At 37.9% G+C, this 13,472-nt stretch overlaps 1 protein-coding gene across 1 annotated transcript in view; it reads right to left on the reverse strand.

Annotated features, from left to right (window-relative positions):
• Window positions 1-198: 198 nt before the first annotated feature.
• The window catches only part of LOC108165632 (solute carrier family 25 member 36-A-like), a 21,528-nt gene continuing 8,254 nt past the window's right edge, over window positions 199-13,472 (reverse strand). Inside the window, exons 2-6 of the mRNA XM_017309869.1 lie at window positions 13,263-13,427; window positions 10,125-10,202; window positions 8,182-8,282; window positions 1,142-1,208; window positions 199-577 (exon numbers count right to left, since the gene is read on the reverse strand). Coding sequence (XP_017165358.1) covers window positions 214-577; window positions 1,142-1,208; window positions 8,182-8,282; window positions 10,125-10,202; window positions 13,263-13,427 — 775 coding nt within the window. The 3' untranslated portion in view covers window positions 199-213. The remainder of the gene's footprint in view (window positions 578-1,141; window positions 1,209-8,181; window positions 8,283-10,124; window positions 10,203-13,262; window positions 13,428-13,472) is intronic.

Genomic DNA, 13,472 nt, shown 5'->3' on the forward strand with positions numbered 1-13,472 from the left:
TTTTTAATTAACCAATAATTGGATAGCAAAAAATGCTTAGTAGGAAATGTCTCTGCCCACTGTTCTGCGTAGAACAGATTTACTGGCAAAGTTTTTTTTATTTTTTTATCTTAAATTCAAAAACAACTATGTTGTTTTTTCAGAAAATAGTTTTTTTATTGAGCTTGCATACCACAATAACAATTAATCAATTACTGAATTAGTTGATGATTATCACAATAATTGACTCMTGGTGATTAACCCTTTCAGCCCAGCATAATAATAGTGAAAAATGAAGCGAAACCCACCATGGGGATAGGCGATGGAGGTGGCACAGGTCTTTGATGTGGCCGCTGCGAGCATCATGCCCACAAAGTCCGACGCATCCTTAGACGTCTCGTCCTCTTCGTCCATGCTGTTGTGGACTTTGGACTCGAGCAGTTTTCGTTTGATACTTTCATAGATCACAAAGTGGATCACAGTCTCAGAGATGCCAGCGTACGAGGCCGACATCCCCCTGTAGAAACCCCGGAGGCCGTCCACCTGGTACACCCGCCGTACGCACTCAAACGCGTTCATGCGCCGCTCTCCTCGGTTCCTGTGATCAGAGAAGAACTTTGAGTTTAGAGAGCCTTGCAATGTAGCAATGTAGTGTTGCAATTTCTGACATTTTTGTCATGTTAGAGCAGCAAACATTCATTTTGGGAKAAATTAGGACCAAATTAAATTACATCTTGGCTTTGACTAGACCATTCCAACACATACACTTTGCTTTAAACCAAAGTGCTGTGTGTTTAGCTTGGCCCAGTTTCCCTAACCCAGCTGAAAGCACCATGTTACCCATGGGGATGGTGTTAGTTATAGGATGCAGGTTATGCTATTCAAGGCACAGGATTTTATTTAGGGTCATCAGAGTAAATAGAGGCTGAATMCAAAATACTTTTTAGATTTTTATTTGAAAAAACATAGAGCATAATTTTACTTCCACTTCACAAAAACCAGTCGTTTGTCACATAAAATGTCAAAATACAAAAAAAAAAATCAAAAGGATTTTTGGCTATAATTTGACCAAATGTGAAATAGTTTGAGCTATAAGTTAACCGTCATGGCAAAATAGCAGCGTGAAGTTAGTTTTTGTCAAAAGAAAACGTCGGTTCCTCACCTGGAGTCCAGCTGCAGACGGGTCTTGATCAGCCAGATCGGGTTGGTGGCTGTGATGGCGGTGAACCCTGGGAAGTTAAGAAGAAGTCAGAGGTTCAGACAGATCCCTCGAGACGTGAAGTAACACAAACACATAAGCTGCACTGAAATTCTACACTGTGCAAGGACAGAGAGAAAGCAGTTCACACAACAGGACCAACTGGCTGTCTTTTTTGAGTCAAACCCTTTTAAAAATTTGATTATTTCAAATTAAAGCTGCRTCAATTAAATAGAATTTTWAAAATACCAAATAATGAGTTAAAGACAAACGCATGCTCTTCYATGRTAAACTGTACTGAAGTGAAATGTATTTTAGCTACTTGAATAAAAACTGCATCAAAAGCATCCATAATGCTTTTGATGAGTACTCTGTTGATTTTTGTCATTTTGAACAATGTCAACAAGCTGCAAAAAGAAGCAAAGCAGAAACTTCCCCTTAAGCCTAATTTTGCTACACTGCASTAAAATTGATTTATCTTAAAAATCATGATTCACTATGGGTCATCAGAACTTTGTCTGCAACTGTACTGATCTGAAAGGAAAGTTTTTGATGCCCATTTTCCAAGTTCTTTTTATTATACATGCTTAAGTCAAAACATGGGGAATGTTCCCCTTAGTTTCACTAAAGCTAAGATGTAGAAATGCATTGATAAATTAGTTAGTGAGCTAAATAGGAACATTTCTATCTTAAACGGCCTTGACCTGGGATCCTCTTGTTGGCAACTCAAAAATCTGATCTTTTTTTGCCGTCAGTGAATGCACCATACAGAAACACTAACAGGTCACTTGTCAACAACACATTTCAGTGCTGACGTTACTCAGGAAACAAAGTTCAAAGTTGACTAATTTTAGTATCAGGCATTTACAAATGTATCAAAGGAATCACACAAAGCTGAATCRGCTTTGCAAAAGCATTTTCTACTGAAAAATGTCATCTTTTCATTTAAGCCGTTTTGTATAAACAGAGAGTGAGACTTCAGCAGATAACAGGAAGGCCAAACTCATTACAAGTGTTGCAGCAAAATAAGTTTTTATAASGCCATAGCAGCATCTTTTTAAAAATTTTCCATAAAACAYGGTGCATATAGAAATGCCTGTTTCATGGGTAATACACAAATGCCAACCTTCACAGCTAATAATGTCAGCTATGTTAATTGMTAATGAAAGATGAAAGTGCAAAAATGTGTTTAAGTGCAGAGCAATACAGTGCTGACTGTTCTCATACATTATTAATGATTTTCTTGTAAAATATTTAGATGGAATATTTATTTATTTATTAATGGATCTTGGAGAGAAAAATCGGAATATTTTGAAATATCCACTCCTCTATTATGTGTGCAAAAAACTTAGAGCTATAATTTGTCTAATAAAGTATACAGGATATGCTGCGATTCTTTTAGTTGGGTTTTATATTTTTGTCCAATAGCCTTCTATTGTATTAGTAGATTTTCAGTGATGTAGACAAACCTGGCTCTGTAACCTTGTGTTCTTTTTTGGGAGAAAAATCATTGCTTCATTTTACAATAAACATGTTATGTGAAGTTATATTTTCAATCAATCTAGAAAAAGAAAAAAAGGAAAACCTTTTAGAAGTTAATTACAGGTCTAAAAAAGAGATGAAAACAGCATCGTACTCTGTATTTAATRACAAAACATCTAAATTGCACAATTTTTGTTATTCTTCAGAAAATCATGTAATGAACCAGTGTTTCACTGCTTAGGCACCACAGGTGAACTAAAGACTATTAGATATAAATAACCAGGAGAGTAAAACAGAATGAAATTAGGTTTCTGGGAGAAAGTTTTAAACTAATTAAAACCAACAGAGAAGTTTCAAACAAAGTCTGTACTTGCAGTAATGGTCAGAAATTTAATGTCACTGTATTTTTAATCAAGCAAATCATTCGGTTATCACTTAAATATTTTTTAATTGCTGGATTAACCTGTCGTTTTGGTAGAATATACATTTTAACAGCGTCTTTGTTTAGCAGCTGGATGCAATAATGTACATTTTCTTTTGTCTCATTTTAGGAAAATGAGCCAAAATCAGCAATAAGTCGAGGAGAGAAATCATTAATCCTAGCCATCTGCAGGAAACGTCTAATGCAAGAGATGGTCTAACAGAGACAGATCTAGTGTAGCAATGCAACAGAGACCTATGTGAAGGCAGCTGCATCAGAACGAATTACACAGGTCTGTTTGAGAGAAGAAGAGAAGAACAAAACAGAGGAAGAAGACAAGAGAGGGAAGTAAAATGAAGTAGCGTCTAATGGCGTGTACTCACGAGGGAGGGGCAAAGCTCCTCCAGCTCCTCCCCGCTGCAGCTAGAAGCCTGCAGATATGGGGGGTTCAGATGGCGGGGGTCTCCCACCCAATCACGCAGGCGTGAGAGCTTTACAGTAAAGCCCTAAAATAGACACAGGCTTTTCTGTACCACAGTCACACACAAGCAGCAGTCACATCTACCCCAAAGCCCACCAACCTCCCACCCAAACCCACTTTCTGAGCAAGAAGATGGAGAAGAGATGGGAGGTGAGGGAGTGAGCCCCCTCCTCCCATCTTTTTTAGCTGTAGCCCAACTCACTGCACCATCTGCTTACTCCAGCTGCAGTTCATGTCTTTAAATTTATTTACACGTTCTGTTTTCACTTTATCCCTTGTAAGAAGGAAAATAAAAAGTAAACCAAACTTCAGGTCTATCTGAACGCCAAGTAAATACAATAAGCTAAAAAAAAAGGATTCCTCTCACAATTACTGAGTCCATCGTCTGTCATATTCTAAAGTGACAAGAAAAAATCTGATGTTTATTGAAGTAGGTTTGAAAAGAAAGCGAGGCAGGTGGAAATGCTAACCTTGCCGTGGAGACAAACTCAAAACAGAAATCAGTGATGGTGGCAAATGATGTCATGGAGATGGATCGATATTACAACTCAGTCTGAATCTAATTCAGCGCCCTGTTTAATATTTTGTGACGTTACAGCCATGAACCTCCAAGTATTGTGATGTGATTTTATGTGATGGGGAGAAAAACAGTCCTGCAAACACCTCAGCTGTGGATTTCTACGGTGACAGCAGATGTGTTAATACAAAGTTTAMTTCTACACAGGTGCATTTATCTATTTTRGTGGCCTCTGAAGGCATTGGCCTTAGATTTTTWTTAATGAGCATCAGARTAAGAGTGAAAATACTGAAAAGTTACCCCAAATCTTTCAGATTTTATTTGCATTAAGTGCTGAAAATTATGTTTTGTTTTCATTCTGATTCACAATTATTYACTACTTTGTCACATAAAATCCCAAGTAAATACACTGGAGTCTCAGCCAATATTGTACATACAGGATATATCCGCTCTATTATGTCAGTATTGGGTTATATTGGTATCTGTTCAAAAAATAAAACAGGGCTGATATTAATGACTGATATTTATTTCTATCGTGTTGCCATTTGGTTCTGGAGGCAAAGGACAAAAGGTTGGTCATGTGGTATTTGTTAAATTATGTGACAGTCAGTGATGCAGCAAAGGATTGTGGGGAGTTTAAATGAAGCAGAAAATTTTTGGTGAAGTCAGCAGCATGGTCATTTTTTTCAAGGTGTCAAAAGGGAAGAAAGTATATGCAACATAAACAATATATGTAAATATCGATTCGGCTATATCGCATATCGATATCAGCCCAAATTCTCACATCRGTGACTCCCTGATATTTACTCTATATATGATAAAGTTGCGCCTTATGATGCATCTGAAACAATRAATGTGGAAGACAAAAGTCTGACAGGGCGCACAAAAGACAAAAATATAACTGACTGCACTAAGAGCTGAACCACAAAGCTGATCAACACCGATCCTTTTGACATTGCGCAACTCCACTTCTTTGTTTTTYCAGAGAAAGYTGCATCTGTGTATGGACATGCTGCTGCAAGTACTGCACCTAGAGTCTCCTATGAGCCTTTAATGCACGTGCAGTATTTCCAGAGGGGTTTGACCTACATTCAGACACAGGGCACCGTTTCAGAAAGTAAATCTGAGCGAGGTAGAGAGTGGGAGCAGCCTCCCTCCTCCAATCGCAAAGAAGCCCACAGTTCCAAGCCAGGAGGCCATAAGGGGAACTCCTCTATACAGTTAGTTTATGAAACTGGAAGCAATTATCCTGAGTCAGGGTTAAATTCAGTCAGCAAGCTCAGTTTCATAATTCTCAGTTAGTTGCAAGAAGAGCTTATTAGAGATGTTGTTAAGATAGACACATAAAATAAGTTTTTAAATGGAGTATACAATTATTCAGGTATGAGTACAGGATGTTTTAAGAAATATTTGTCAAGCACTTCCTCGTCTTCCTATTTAGGAAGGTGGTAAAAAAAACTAGAAAATTGCAGTAGAGTTTTATAAATTCATTTTACTCACGTAAATATGACTTGTATTCAAAACTGATGCGGAGTTTAAAAAAATTCGTATTTGACTTTATGTTTAAAATTGGGATATTTTAGTCAGAATTTCTGCTGAAATATCACCAGTTCTCGGGTTACAGACTGATATCAGCGTGGACCGATAACAGCTTCCCCTGAAAAGAACTGACTGAAGCAATACCAATCAGAAAAGGATGATGACGCCAGACAAAATGAACAAACTGTGTGCAAACCTCTGCACAGAGACAAGGTTAGCATTTCTTTTGTGCTGACAAAAAACAAACAAAAGTCAATCAATCAACACAAGGGTGTCTTTACCTTTAATGTGCTGCTGTAACAACTTAAAGGGAAGGGGGAGGTGTGTCTCCTAAAGCTAAAGCAAACACTACACCCTAAGAAATGGTAATACCGTTACAAATCAGTTCTAGTATTGATAAAAATCACCATGGTTTTCATCATACCAGTGTAAAGAAATGGGGTGCTACCTGACGCGTCCGCCCGAGTGCCGGGGGCCCCGGTTGACCTTTGGGGGCCGTGTTTTCTTCTCTATACACACAAAGCAAAGAAGGGGGGGCCCAGACCACACTGTTTAAGTCACAACTGGGAGGTTAAACTATTTACAGACGCCTCTGGAGAGGCCTCAAAAGAAAAGAAAAAAAAAAGATAGAGGGGCAAGGACGGGGGTTAAAAAAAAAAAAAAGTAAAAACATGGAGGACATGAGGGACAGTGGGGATAGGAGACGTGGAAAGCACAACCTAAACTTTGAGGATCATTTTTTAAACCCTTTTTTTTGTAAACTTAAAATATACCTTGAGAAGTAYTTCGTTCTATCCCTTGAACTTTTTCACGTTTTGTCATGGTGCAGCTACAAACCGAGCACATAATTGTGAAGAGGAACTAAAAAGATTTTTTTCCCGATGTATGTATGTTGTGCAATTGTATTCAGCAYTCCGTGTCTGTCTCTATGAACTTTGCTCAGGAAGAGACTAAAATCACCACATTCTTCTTTGCTAAAGAGCTCGAGCCCTATCAGATTAGAAGGACAGCATCTATGAGCATTGATTAGCAGCGTTTGTTTACCGAAAAACATTATTTGCATGTGGGCATAAAAACATTTGTTTTGCTCTGACCAGGCCCCTTTTACAATGGATTATATTTGTCCCACTACATCAGTGAAGTGGATCTACTGAAACCAGGCTGTAAACGGTAAACGTGTGCAGGAAATTCCTTTGCATTGGTGAGCAGAATGATATTATTCTGCAAAACAGGAGTATCTGTTTGCCTTTGTGAGTGTCCTTGACAGGAAGGAYGATGCGAAGTAAAACAAGCAGGAAGACAAAAATGTGAGTCGACATGAATGAGGAGCCGGGAGCTCCTACGAACTTCTCCAATGAATAATAGATTTGTTTTTAAGACTGTTACATACAGGACAGATTTTCAGAATCAACAACGAGCAGATGTCCCGTAAACAGATTCTCTGCAACTCCTCCTTCGAGGGTTTGTCAATTAAAGTGAAATAAACACGTCTTGGTAGAATTGCGAGTGTGCCATTTTATTTTCAGATGCTGGACTAAACAGTGTTTTGAGAGACATTTAAAACTATTTTACACTGATATTTGTTTTCAATATCATAACTTTACCTCTGTTTGGTGTGTTACTTTGTTTTTTTTTATGCTGCATTCCCCAAAACTATTAGCTGAGGGTAGTCACTCGCACTGCACTTTACTTAGCAAAATCAGAGTAAAGGGGGCTGAAGACATATGAATGGCCAACTTTTCAGATTTGTATGTGCACAACCATGAATCMTTTTCCTTTCACTTCACAATTATGTGATATTTTTTGTTGGTSTGTAATATAAAAGCCCAGTAAAACATTAAAGTTTGTGGTTTTAACACAACAAAAAGCGAAAAAGCTAAAGCGGTATGGAAACTTTTGCAAGGCACTAAAGAAGTATGTTAAAGTCAGAAATTTTTAACTCATGAGGTTCAATTCAATGAAAGTCCGACTGCTGCTTAGAGGACATTTCTCCTCAGCTCTGTGTTCACAGCAAAGCCACCATTAAGAGACAATATCATATAATCAGAAAATATATTTCACTATGAGTTTGATTTTAAGGACGTTCCACAACTCTCAAATATAACAGCATAGCAGTGAAATGTAAAGTAGTKATTAGTTTTCAAGCCAATACATGCAAACTTTTTATTAAGGTCAGTTTGATCCTTAGAGTATTAAATTGTGCTTTCTGATAGACCAATTACTGTGCATAATTAGTAGATATTTTTGACACATGAAACAGCTAGATAATGTCTTCTTATAACAGACAATATCATTTAGCTTTTACCATGCTTCAGGGAGGGGTTGTGCCTGGAATACTATAAACGATGACAATGAGTCATAAAAAACAAACGAAAAAACAAATTAAAAAAGAGATTAAGGTCGTCTTAATGAAGACACATAGAATACTGTCTTAATACTTTTTCTGAATGAAACCCATCGGTGAGACAAAACTGCCCAGGCAGCCTGGCAGACGGTCAAACAGGCAGATAAAAACAGACGGTGACAGACGGACCGAAGGGCAGGAGAGAGGGAGCCATCAGTACCTGCCATCCCGGCGGACAACATGTGCACCTGGGTCGAGTCTGGCTCCAGAACGCCATTCAGCTTCTCCTTGGCTGTTGAATAGGCTCCGAAGTAGATTGCCCTGCGGATAATAAAAGCAGGCCGAAAGCAGAAGAGACGTTACTGGAAATTAAAAGTGAAACCTAATTATACATACATCCCACACAGCTTACAACAAAAAATAATTAAACTCCAACTGCATAAAATGACATTTATTAACTATAAAAAGAAAGAACTAAAATTAGATCAGATTATGTTTCTGTGTGTGCATGTGAGCAAAAATCCCATGTCTCTAATTTAGCCCTGACCTCAGCTGATCTTCGCTCTGTAAATAATCCCAGGATTTAGTCAACATTTTTTGCAGACTCATATTAAACCCAATGACRCTGCACAGGAACTCGTGCTGTGATGCGGTGTGTGTGAATGTCTGCGCAGCTTGTGTGTGTGATGCAGACGAACGCAGGAGGTTCACGCTCTCATTAGCATCAGACGACGTTATTATTTWTTTTWTWTTTTTTTCYCAAATATAAAATAAAAGATGAAAAATTGCTCTCCAACAGACTACAGGTTTTGATGCAAGCTCTAACAAAAAGCTATTTTATAACGTAATGATGCATATTTCCATTCCATCAAGTTATATTGTACATTTAAGTTGTTGTGGATAGATTGATGTTATAAGGCACTTCAAGCTCATTTTCTTTGCTCTACTAAATGTACTAATTTGCTTCTTTCGTATGCATCCTCCTTCGTTAGCACAGTCGCATAATACCAGTGTTAAGATTGTTCAAAACAAATTTGTTAGTTTCAAAACTAAACTAGAAAACTAAAAACTTTGACAGCTGCGGTAAGTCAAACTCTGCATTAAGTTAATTTAGGACATAGGATTCAAACATCTACACTTCAAAGAACATCTTAAACCCATCTGGCTTCAAGATGCCATTGATGGGGACTKAGTAACTCCCCAGATTTCCTTTAATCGTCTGTGTAATTTGTAGGTCACATAGTAAAAATAATATGTTGGGTTTTTTTAACCTTTGCATTGTATTACTAGAAAAGCTACTTTAATCTACTTTTTTAGCTTAACAGTCTGATAAATGAATATATTCTTGTAATCCATTAATTTCATGTTGGATTGAAGAGAAACGGGACAGATCGTGTTAAGTGGGAGCTTAGAAGAAGGTTGGAGTGACAGAGAGCGCCTGAGGATAAAATCTCAATTAGAGTGTCACATGATTAGAGTACAGCAGCTGGCCGGCACCTGCTGCTGCTTTATTCAGATTTTGATTGAGCCTAAGCCCTTTCCCAACGCTAACCAGATAAAACACGATTTAGAGAATTTGTTCATTTCCGCTCAGACTGAAACAGAGATTTCCCCTCCACCGCTGCAGCTGGGACGTTCATTTCTYTATGTGCGGGCTAGCATAACGTCAATAGAAATAAAAATGCTGAGAAAGCAAGAAGACTGACATTCCACCAAAATTGTAATGTTTACATATAAATGACGCAGGGATTTGATAACCGTGGCGGGGTTAAGCTTTCTGAATATGTTTTGCGTGGACATAAAAGATTAAAGTGACCTACTTTCCCATATCAGTTATGATATCAAACACGTGTGAAAGTTATCTGCTTTTCTTTTTCTGAACATTTCAGATTTTTGCTTCAGATTTKGATTGTCATGTTTGCAAAAGAATAAAGCGATAGAAACATCAAGATGCAGTGACCCTAATTTTAATTAAAGTTTCTGCATGACCATGAAGTTGTACTAAAATAATCAGACATCAAAAACAACCTCAATCACTGTTGCAATTCGTCTTTGAGTTACTAAAAAAAGCAAGCTCGTCACTTTGCAAACCGTTGGCTTAAAAAAAAAAAAAAAAGAAGCAAAAGAATACACCCAAAAGACACCACATTATCCTTCACATACCTGGAAGGTGCCACTCCCACAAGGTTGGGGCCAAGTCCTCTGAACAGCGAGCGAGGACCTTCTTTCTCCAAGATCAGCCTGCAGAAACAGAAAACATTTCACTGTGAATCGATCTTTAATATTTAACAGAAACAAGTATGTGGTTTTTAAGGCAGAATTAAGCAAATGCTCCTAAGAACTAAAAAAAAATAAAAAGAATTTAAAAAAARGGGAAAAACTGCCTTCTTCTGATTTGTTGTTTACATGGGCCATAAAAAAGAAGCAGTGAAGCAGTTGTTTGTGGTTTTATTTATTGTAGGAGCAGTAAATGAGAAACAGGAGCCAAAGTTGGAGCTGATTGCACAGGGAGCGACAGATAACCTACAGCAAGATCAAAGTAAATGACTGGACACGTGTTGTCGAGCAGGTTGTGTTTACTGTGACCTTGTCAAGAGAGCTCACGTGTTTTCCTCTGGTTTAAAGGTTTTTCACCTGCGTCTGGTCTAGTCCAGTAACCTGATTTAAAATAAGGTCAATTTTATAAGGACACTGATGTAAAGTACAGCCAAAAGAACAGCAGGGAGACATTCTGGCAAGACACAGGACACCCAACTGATGTAAAAATAAACCCTAAAGGTCAGCTGGTGAAAGGACTGTTATATGTTTGATTTATTTACAAAAAAAWTTTTATGAAATGGCTGATTTTTCAGGCATTGTATATTGCAGAATAGTTGCACTACGTAGTTGCAATATTTAGTGCAACTATTTTATCCTGTTCTTTTCATTCCACACGGAAATATCTCGAGCTTTGTAACCTATATAAAGAAAGGGTGACATCATCTGTTCRTTGGTAGCTCGTAGGAAAACAGAGCGGTGCTGCTAACATGGAGAGCTTGGAGTGAATTTACTTTAAGAATCTAGGTCTGCATCCCTGTGCATGCTGACCCACTTTGGCTCATGTGTCAGTTATCGCCTTTCCCTCTCTCTAAAGCGCTTCCCTTTTTAACCCTTCTGCACTCGGCATTGTGTTGCTCCATTTCTGCCAACGCCTGCTTGTGTCAAGGGCAGCACGACGGATCAGTTTATGTTGGAAATAGAGGGTTGTTGTGCACAAAAACACGCCTGGCCGACATGCACCTGGTTGAAACAGCACCGGTCCAGAGGTAATAAACTGATGAACTGAATGAAAGGCAATACAAGCCGATTTATCGTGCAACTAAAATTGACTTTCCTTTGGAAGAAAGCTAAAATGTCATTTTTAATTAAAACAGAGGTGTTGGGAAATCAGATTAATTCTGAAATGTGTGAAATTGTTCTGCAAATGTTCTTCCAAAATCAAACCATAATGAGTGATAAATTATCATTTGTGTTATACAAGATAAGATTGTCCAACATGCCGAGTGGGTATGATACTGTTGCAGGCATGCATTTTGCAGTGGAAAATTCCACACACAGCTGCTTGTGAATTGCACAATACGTTTAAAACCAAGTGGCACAACAGAGACTGTTCTATGAGAGAAAGGCTGCATCTTTCTTATATGTTTACCTGAAAACACCCAATTTCTAAGTAGTCGCCATTAAATAAAAATATTCCAAAAACAACTAAAACTACTCTAAATTCCCCTCTAGTCTCACTTCTCCCTTCATCTTAAAGGTATCTCCCCACTATTATAAAGAGAAGAGGAATTGGATCATGTTAACTCAGAGGGAAAGTTTCTTGTGAACTTTAATATGCCAATAGGTAAAGAAAATCCCTAGAAGACRCATACGACAACAAGGTCAAAAGTCTCTCTGAAGTTTATCTTGCGTAAAAGCAAATGATAACAAAAACCTGAAGCCAGATGGTTTATCATTAATGCCCTTCTCAGGTGCCTTAGTTGGAGGTTTTTGTTTAGCTCTACAAACTACGCACGTAGTTTAGTGGATTAAAATCTATAAATAACTGTCACAGAATGAAGCGAAATCTTCTTTAAGGAGTTTTACAACAGTAAACTTTTACAACAGCAAATAAAGACACTTTTGACTTGCATCTTGATGTAATAAACTAAAGGAATATCCCACTGTTAGAGCTGCACAATATTACGTATTTATGCACCACGAGATATTTCCGTGATTAGATCAACTTCGATAAATTAACATTTACCCAACTCCTGTCTTTCAAATCTGTGACAATTCCAACACTGACCTTTACGACCTCTGATTACTATCAGTTTGAGGTGTGGTCGTTTGATAAAGAGGCACTCGAGGAACTCCATCCAATAGACCGATGGCAAGAACAGTTCCTGATGATTCGAATAAAACATCCCACAAATACTGCATTCCAAATAGTTCATTTGCAACATTATTACTGTACAACCTGATATCACAATGACAATATATTTACTCAAGTCAAATACTTGTATTTGAGACACCATACCAAATTGTCGGCATCAAAATAAGTCGCAAATTGCAAAAATCCAGGCAGAATGACTGACAAAAAATATGTAAAGAAACATACAAGTTTTAATAATTGCAACCACRTAGTCTAGTAGCTACGTGTTCTTAGCTTTCCTCCACCACGCACTTAATTTACGGCTACAACAAATATAGATTTGACAACAATCCATACTACTAATATGATGGGCCAGATACTTTTTAAAAAGTCCATAAAAACACTGCTGCCCCTCCMCAACCTGTTGCTGCAAACTGCAAGTTAGCTTGAACAAATTCAACTGCAGACTGGATACCTCAGCAGATAGCCTGACTAATCAGCCAGTTATCAGATGTTTATAATCATAGTATTACAGTAGAAAGAGGAGAACAAAATAAAAATGTAAAACATTGTGCAAAGTATGCAAATTTGCTTGAACACTGAATCTAATTTAAAAAGTGTCCATTTTACATATTTTCCAAGTCTGTTGATAGATTACACTATCATTACTGGGTTAGTATTTGAAATTATTTTATAAGAAGTGCAAATGCCTGAAGCTTTTTGGTTTTTAAAATAAAATAAACTGAGTTATGTTACACATTTTTACGAAAACATCGTAAAACAGTCTTGTTGTTGTTTCCCCCCCRTCCCTCCCCCAAGATTTTCATGCAGTAAGAATTTCATCACAGCCAAAGCCCAGCCACAAATTAGAACCAAATCATCCGGCTGCAACTAAACATTTTCCTCACTTGAGACAATGCAGGGGTCCCGGTGGAGAAACACGGGCGACGCTGGTTCCATTAACGGTGCTGAGCTGGACTTCAGAGATGTACAGTGTGATGGAAGACGACTGCAACCTGGTTTTGACCACTTCCAGGGGACAAGTCAAAATGGCGCCTACAGTACCACCACATCTAGGAGAAGAAAGGTCAAAGTGATTACACAAGAGGATTCAAACA

The sequence above is a fragment of the Poecilia reticulata genome, linkage group LG17 (genome assembly GCF_000633615.1).
Source record: "Poecilia reticulata strain Guanapo linkage group LG17, Guppy_female_1.0+MT, whole genome shotgun sequence".
Lineage (NCBI taxonomy): Eukaryota > Metazoa > Chordata > Actinopteri > Cyprinodontiformes > Poeciliidae > Poecilia > Poecilia reticulata.